The 8,456-nt window shown below is 54.7% G+C and overlaps 1 protein-coding gene across 1 annotated transcript; it reads left to right on the top strand.

The window, feature by feature from the left end:
* The first annotated feature begins 5,807 nt into the window (after positions 1-5,807).
* On the top strand, positions 5,808-8,456 carry LOC148050123 (uncharacterized). Its single transcript, XM_087745245.1, has 6 exons — positions 5,808-5,974; positions 6,340-6,411; positions 6,634-6,705; positions 6,895-6,972; positions 7,064-7,162; positions 7,982-8,456. The coding sequence occupies exons 1-6, from the start codon at positions 5,857-5,859 to the stop codon at positions 8,311-8,313; spliced, it is 771 nt and encodes a 256-aa protein (XP_087601371.1). The 5' UTR covers positions 5,808-5,856; the 3' UTR covers positions 8,314-8,456.

Here is an 8,456-nt window from a genome sequence, read left to right as displayed (position 1 = left end):
TGCTGGCCCAGACCTCCAGCGAGGACTGAAGGTGGCTCTGCCAGGGCAGGGGTTGGGGGTGCACTGAGAGAACCCCGACCGACAGCTTTGGGGATCAGCCGTTTCTCTCCAAATAAAGAGGGACAGAGCTGTCGCACGTGTGTTTGGGTGGTATCAACAGCAAAGCCTGCGAGGCACCAGCACTGGCTGAGCTCCACGGCCGGGCGCAGCCGTGGATGCCCACAGTGTCGGCAGGCAGGAGCCAGGCACGGGGCTCCTCCGACCAGTGGCGGGGCCCTGAGGGGCTAGGGGAGCCCACGGCCATGGCCAGCAACAGACAGCAAGACCAGCCTGACCAACACACGGTGCAGGAGGCAGCGACAGGAGCCCGACGTGGCCAGTCACATGCACTGCTGGTCCTCCGCTCCTAGAGGGGTGTTGCACGTGGCCTGGAAAGAGTGCTTGGAGAGCTGCCAGGAGCCAGCCAAGAGGTCACCAGGCCCCTCTGCTGCTCACAAAATTGGTGCTGTGGCTCGCAGGGGCACGGGAGAGCACACGGCAGAATTATCCCATGCTTGCCTTGCTCTCATGTGCCATCCTGGGCTTCACCCACAGGCAAGGGACCCTGGGCTAGACCGACCTCTCGTCAAGGCCCAAACACCCCAAGAGCCTCCATTGCTTCATTAGGCATGTGGAACTGCACTTCTCTAGTTATGGGCTGTCCCTGAGACTAGAGCTGCCAAATCAGCTTCCCCCGCTGAAAAGTAGAAGGAGAGCATTATCAAAAGCAGTGGCTTGTCCGTGGCAAGCCTCAAGATCCAGGCTCCTCCGATGCACGGCAAGGCAGCTGGCTGGTGTCTTGCTGCCTAGGAGCGCGCTGGAGCACGGTTGGGGTTTCCTTGGCTCCCATCTTTTGTTTGCTAAAGCTCAGCTACAAAAGCTACTACCATAAATATGAAAAGATTTTTTGAAAATTCCACGCCAGCGCGTGCCAGACATTTCACAGCCAACCCCGAAGTGCTGCGTCAGTACCAGCTCTATATTTAGGGATGATTGCAGGAAGTGGATTGGGAGAGCTCAGCTCTCCTCCTCAACCCAACCTGCATCAGTACCACCCATCCCTCAGCTAGGATAAACTCTTTTGGGGGTGGATCACTGTGTCTCGGTGCCCATGTCTCTGTGGGAATAAGGATTACACACCGGCTGTCTTTGAGTGCTGTGCATGCCTTTGAACAGTGTTTAAGTAGCCCTGTGTCAGGGAAAACACAGAGATTAAACAGTCCATGGATCCGCTTTGCTACAGCATTGCTCCTTTCCTGCGTGACCGCACACAACTACTACCATGTCTCCTGATCCAGAACCCCAACCAAATCCCAAGCTCCAAAAACACAGGCCACGTTTGGTTTGGAGACTGCTCAGGGAAGGAAATAGCTCACATGCAAGTGCCAGACCCAGGCCCACTTTCCCTCTTTTCTAAACCAGACCGGCTTTGCATTTCAGACAAATGCTTCAAGTATAAGAGAAGCAGAAACTCCAACCTCATAGCAACTGCTTTAGTCTCTGGCCTTTAAGGCAGACTGACTACCGTTGAAGCTGCTGTGTTTCTGTGCTAGGAAACTCAGCACGTTTCCACAAGAAGTCTGAGCTGTGAAACGACATTTTTGCTTTGCAGGTCTGTCGTCTGAGCTGGCCTTCAGTTCTGCTTTATTCCTGCCACGTGCAGAAAGCCAGAAAAGCCAGAAAAGCCAGAGCTTTCCATTTTCTAGCACGGCAGCGAGAGAGCCCATCGTGGCTGGGAAGGGCTTGCTCCAGCAGGCTGGGACACCCTGTGCCTGCAAAGGCCTACGGAGCTGAGCATCAGCAGAGCCAAGTACAACTGAAAAACAGCCCCGGAGAGGGATGTGAAGGGCAGGGTGGGAGCAAGGTTGCTGGCAAGGGCCTCCTGCACGCTGTCGCCACGGCCAGGGACAAGGCCACACGGTGGCAGCCTTTCTGCACAAATGCTTCAGCCCAGGCTGCAGGACCTTCAGGGAGTGCAGCAGTGCTGATGGGCTGGTGGCTCTTTCCCTAACTTGTGACCCCACGAGAGGGTGGAGGTTGAAATGTTGGTCCCTTGTAGAGGGGAAAAAAGGAATACCTTCTGGGGAGCTGCAGAAACTTGGGGCGTTTGGCCTTTGCCAAGCTGGGAGCTGCGTCTGCAAGAGCAGCCACAGCCCCCTTTGGAGCGGCACAAAATACTGAGGGTCGCGTCTGTATGCCTGTGACACACCTGAGCAACGCGCACTGTGGCATAACCCAGCTGCCGGTGGCTCAGTAGCTGCTTCACACAGTCCCAGACCTGCTGTAGCAAAAGCTGGCGCTCATTGATTTCAAGGCCTGTAGGCACTCGGCTTGCCAGCAAAGGCACAGGGCAGCTGCCTAACGTCTTAACAGCCAGCCAAAAACGTGAAAAATCGTGAGACTCAAGAATCTGCACGGTAGCCTGCTATTGGCAGTATTATCGTTGGTAAAAAGGAGAAACGAAAATCCTTTTCTCTGGAATCTGTCAATGGGGTCTGCAACACGCACTAATTTCATCCCGTGCATCTTCAGCCTCTACCGCCACTGTCTTCGTAGCGATTAGAAACCGGAGGTTTTTCATGTAAATGATGGCATTTTACGAGAATAATACAGCTATAGCACCCTGATCCTCTTTCTACAACACATCATGTTAGAAAGCTTCTGATGAATTTGAAGAAAATACAATTTTGACTGGAAGTAAAAGTCTAAGGCAACAATAAGAAAAAACAGGCATAGAGGTCAGCGTAGTGTTCTGCTTGGTTCTTGATGGGGCTTAGGAGAGATGCTAAAAGCTCTGTATAGAACCAGGAACTCCTGTTTCTAGGTAAAAATGAAACAAAAGTAGGCCTAGGTCTTCAATTTAACAGGCTTTAGCAAAAACTTGCTGTGTTAGTTTGAAATATTAACGTAACGAATTAGTTATGGTAGCAAGTAATTCCCCAAAAGGGTACAGAAGGAGAAAAAAATTCTCCACAAGGTCTCGGTAAAGCGCAACGTAATCCACTCACTCTCCCATACGATCCTGCAAAAACTTCCATGGCTAAACCGCAGAATTCCTCTCAGCTCAGCCAAAGGCAAGCGGCTGCCTTCTCACGATCTCCCAGCACAAGAAGGTGTTCTTAGTTCAGGGATTGCCTGGAGGGTTAGAGAAGCGGGTTGTGCTCATTACTTGTTGCTTTTCTCTTCTCTCTCTCTCTGTCTCCCCAAGGTGCTCAGAGTTTAAAACCAGAAAGGTGTCTGAAAACTACCTGTAGCCTGCAAAACGCAGCGGACATTGAAGCCTAATCCTCCCTCAGTTACTCCTACTTGCAGGCTCACAACAATTGTTTAAGCAGAGTTTATTTAAAGCAAAAAGTAGCGAGGCAGTAAATGCACAGAAGGGACTGATTTAACCAGCCCTTTGGCTAAAAGTCAGGGTACGGCAAGAGGTGTCACGGGAGCGTTTTAACCCGACAGAAATGGGATGACTAACTGGGTAATTACTGCTCCCAACGTGTACCATCACTGCACCCCTCCTGCACGCACTCAGGAGTATTTCTACATTTCTCACGCAACCTGCCTCTGCGACAAATCTGCGCGCGCACACACTCTACCCGATTAGTGTCAAGCGTCAGAGCTCCTCAGCATGGGTCTCCTGTCTCTAAACCCCTCCTGGAAGCAATTGTCCCAGCACACCAAGAGCAGAACACCATCCTCCTAACTTTCTCAGAGCACAGCTCCCAAGTAAGGGCAAAATAAACACAGGTAGTACATGATAAAGCATTCTGATTAATTAGATAATATTCTCCCAGCAGAAGCAGCTGCAGAGTATCATCTGCTTTAAGTGCTAAACATTACATGTGATTAAATATGTCAGGGTAGGTGAGACAGGGCACTTGCATAGGCACTTGTGGAAAACCAGTGAAACAGCCTGCTTAAAAAAACCCAACCAACCAACCTAATAAAAAAACAACTGGAAGAGAAAAAAGTCAACGCACACCTACTACAGGAAGTATAAATTACTTTCTCTATCTGTGTCCCAGTCTCTCCAGAAGCATCACTACCAGGAGAGCAGAGCAGAGCAGAGCAGAGCAGAGCAGAGCAGAGCAGAGCAGAGCAGAGGGTATACAACCTGCTCTGCACACCCCCCTCCTCGGGCACCAAGTGCAGCAGGGTGAAATCCTTAGCTTAATTTGACAAATGACTTAACATGACCACACCTTGTCTAATCAGTAGACACACTGTGCTATTGGAATGTCCCTAGTAGTTTCCTATGACACCAGCTATCGCTCTTCACATGTGTTTTCCGTTGACCAAACATCATGCTTGGGCAGAGGCAGTGCTTGCTGAGAAAAAGGAACTCTTCCACCAGGACGTAACACAAATCCTACTGAACTGAAGCCAAACCCAGAACCGTATTTCAGTCCAGCAACTGAAAGGTTGGGTTACCTCTGGGCAGGCCTAGGAGGAGCGCAGGAGGCCATGGGAGCTGGGGTGCTTCCTTAGATGAGAACACTAGGGGGCAAAGGCAAGAGACTGGCCTAAGAAAGGCTTAATTAATGAGTTAACGATCTACCCAGGGGCAACTGTAGTGGGAAACACCAAGGTGAAGACACCTGTTTCTGTGTAGCTGGTGTATGTTAGGTGCTGAGCCTCTGGGCTGGGCTTCCTTTTTCTGCTCTCGTGCCCAGGAGAGGTCTCCCCCCTCGTCCCCACTCTCTTGTTGCCTTCTGCCTGGGAGGTGGGAAGGGACCCCAGGGAACTGGGAGGACAAGGAAGAAGAGAGGTGCTGATTTTGCGCAGGTTTTGTAGCAGGCTGCTCCTGGAAGACTGGTCAGGGCGGTGGGTGGGGAGAGTGCCCTCAGACCCCACGTTGATGCCCCGTGCTTGCTGCAGGATTCGTGGGCTCAGCCGGGCCAGCGGCTGGGCGCAGTTCACCGCTCCCCCCTTCTCTAGCAGCCGGCAGCCCCTTCCTCAGATCCCCGGCCCCTCAAGCCTTCCCCTTGCTCCTTCGCAGCCATTTGGGAGCAGGGCAAATATTTTTGTATTGATAACAACGGAATTGCACGAATGACGTGAATATAGCTGGGATGAAACACATGTTTTTCAGAATCAATCACTCTTGAGCCTCGTGAGCTGCTGGTGACAGCACCCGAGGAGGTAGGAAGTTCTCCAGAGAGCAATACATCCTGGTGTACACCTTCAATTTATTTAGCCTGCTCAAAGAGAAGAATCATGCAAAAGCCAAGGGAATGTGCCAGGCCTCCATCTCCCACCCCGGCCAGCCCCTTGTTTTTTCATTAACCGGCAAGAAAAGTGATTCTCAGGTCGCTGACTGTGCGCTAACTCGTGCGCAAACGGGCTGAGGCCGGACACGTCGCACCAAGGTGGCTGCCACAAGGGAGAGCGAGCTCCTTTGGTCTCAGGTGCTTGGGCTGCCTGCTTCTCACTGGTCCTGAAACCCCTTGGCTGGGGGTTCCTGTTGTTCTGGGGGACTGCGAGTTCCTCGCTGCCCCTGTGACAGTGCCTGGAAAACAGGGCAGAGCCGTGGGCTCAGCCCCGCGTGGGACTGCGTCCCAGCCCTTGGACGGAGCTGCCCGATGGGACGTGCTCCGCTCCCCGGGAGGGCAGCTCCCCCAGCTGTGCTCCAGCAGCTCTCCATGAGCACCCTGAGAGCTGTTCCCATGCAGCCTCGCCTAGGCCGTGAGGTCACAGCGGGGCTGTGAGGTCACAGAGCTCCGCGGGGCTGCGCCAGCCATATGAACTGACTGCTCAGCCCCCTGCCCCGAGTGCGGCAGCAGCAGCGGCCACAGCAGTGGCAGCAGCAGCAGCAGCAGCATGGTGCGAGTGCAGGGGGCCATGGCCCCCGTCCAACGCCTCCTCCTCATCCTCCTCCTCCTGGTGGCCCTGCATGCCAGGGCTGCCTGGGCGGCTCCGTGGCGAGCAAGGGGAGCAGGTAAGTGGGCGGTGCTGATGCAGCTTTTCACGGGCTAGCGGGCTGCTCTCCCCGAGAAGCGTGGATGATGGTTTTTTTCCTCCAGTGCTTTGGTGAGGGTTTCCTGTCTGCGCGCGAGAGCCCGAGGGGCCATATGTTGGTCCGTCCGCTCCTCGAGGGGCGTTGCACGTGGCCTGGGAAGAGTGTGTGGAGAGCTGCCAGGTGTCCGCCAGGAGGGCACCAGGCCCCTCTGCAGCTTTGGCAAGCTCGACCTACACCTGGCTCCCACGTTGTTACCTGCCCCCCTTCCAGTGCCTGCAGTTCACTGAGGCAGCAGTGGGTCCCAATGTGCAAGGGAAACGTTTCTCATCTGTGCTTGCTTCTAGATGAGGGTGGTGGCAACGGTTATCCAGCTTCTCAGCTGGATGTTGGTTTGGAGCCCTTGGGGCATCCTGGAGGTAAGTTCTCAACGTCCCTTTCCTTGGTGATTCGTTTCCTCCCAGCACAGTGCCACTGCAGGCATGCGGTAACTCTGGTGCAAACACCATGCTCCTGAGCGGAAGGGAGAGAGGAGTGCCGTGGGGCAATTCCCCCTTTGAATTGCACTCCCTGCCACTCTTATCTGAAGAAGTTTCTTGAGCTGCGTCACGGGAGCTGTTGTGTCCTGCGCTTGTTTGCAGCTGTGCCTGCAGGCGAAGGTGACAGAGCTTCCCAGCTGGGTTCCAGGAGCGAGGCTGCGGGAGATCGCGTGGGTATGTCATGGCCTTTTCCTCCCTTTGGGAGCTGCCAGCCCAACGGTCAGCCAGCTGGGCACCTCTGCAGGTGTGAGGATGGAGACCTGCACGCGCGTGCCCCCCTTGCGTGATGCCCTTACCGCTGCTGCGATGCAGTTCTGCCGATGTAGATCACAGGCGATGACGGAAGCTTCTCTGGGTGTTTAGTTACAGATGGGCCTGCAGGGAGGACTTTTCCGGCTCCTCGGCTGGGTGCTGCGCCACAGCCCAGCCGGCATCGCAGGAGTGAGTAGTCTGTCTCTGCTGACCTCAGGGGCTAAGCACTGCTTTTCTCTAATTTATTCATGTGAAATTGAACCGAATACTTTCTGCTCAGTTCCTCGAAGAGCAAAGTTCCAAGGCAAAGGAGGAAAAAAGTGCCCAGAGGCATCGGAAGTCCTAAGGGAAATCCTGAGGGAGCTGGAGAGAGGGCACGGTGGGTATATTTCACTCTGCCTTAGCCGTCAGACTCGGAACTGGAGGTTTTAGCTACGCGTCTGGACGTGCTGTGGCCTGCGCAGCAGGAAGGGATCGATCAGAGCCTCGCAGCAGCGATGCTGGGTTTCACGCCTCACAGGCAGGTGCTGGCCAGCCACAGAGATGATGCAGAGCCTCTGCTGCCAGTTGTGGTTCAAGCTGAGCGCCAGTTTTACCGTTACGGCTCAGAGCTGGTTTGGGCAGACGTTGGCATGCAGATTTGAGGGCCCGGCGCGTGCTGAACTTCTGTTCAGCTCACATGCGGCACTGCTGGCCCACTGGGCCAGTTCCAGGCGGGAGCGAGGTCCCGAGCAACGCTGGTTGCCCTTTCCTAGTGCTGGAAGTCAGGTGGAGATGCTGATTCTGCAGGCTTTTTGGGTTGTGCTCGATTTCCGTCTGCGGAGCGACATCTGGGAAGGGACGAATGTGACCGTTGCCGGTGCTTCCAGGGAAGGGCACGAGGGCCTTTCTCAGAAGGGCTGTTTCCCTGGCTGGCCTGGCTGCAACTTCTTCCTGTCCTCTTTGAAGAAAGGCATTTAGCATCACCTTACAGCTTGCCAAGAACGATGCAAACCAGAAGATCACGTGCAATTTCCCAGTCTCCCAGCAGGTCAGGCGTGACTGTTGTTTGGAGTAGTGACGAGGCGCAGCCCCAAAAGCCCAGGCGTTTTTTTCTAAACCTTATCAAAGTCTTTGAGAAGTCTTGCCTCCTGAAGATGCCATCTCCCTGATGGGGAACGGTTCCATCTGATCCAGCTGTCCCTCCTTCTTTCTCAAGAGACGGACCAAGAGGCTGTGAAAAACGAGGTGTTTCCCGAAGGAAGCAGCGGCTCACTGCCAGTCCCTCCTCAAGAAACAGAGGCGATGCAAGCCGCCGGCATGGCAGGTAATTGCTGTCCCATGGTCAGCCGGCATCACCCATCAGGATGGCTGTGTGTCAGCAGGCTCTTCCCCCGGTGCCCGCTCTTGCACGTCACGTCAGCAGCCAAAGCTGAAAGCGTTTTGGGTTCGAGGCATCTGGACCACGTTCCGCAGATGATGGGAGATGTGACTCTTGCACAAATGTACCCCCGCTGTAGCTGCATCCCAGAGCTTGCCCTGAGGCCCTAGAGGCCCAAGAGCAGCACAGAGCGGGATCCCTCGCGGGAGCTGAGGTCCAGAGCGATGCCCTGACTCCCAGATTGGGCAGGGGCTTAAAGGGAACCTCCCCGTCCCGTCCCCCCCCATCCTCTGTGCCTGAGCCATGCTGAGGC

The sequence above is a fragment of the Nipponia nippon genome, unplaced genomic scaffold, assembly GCF_047370975.1.
Source record: "Nipponia nippon isolate SJK-2023a ecotype South Korea unplaced genomic scaffold, ASM4737097v1 scaffold_9, whole genome shotgun sequence".
NCBI classification, from domain to species: domain Eukaryota; kingdom Metazoa; phylum Chordata; class Aves; order Pelecaniformes; family Threskiornithidae; genus Nipponia; species Nipponia nippon.
Note: the sequence above shows the minus strand (reverse complement) of the source record. Positions and strands in the feature narration are given on the sequence as shown.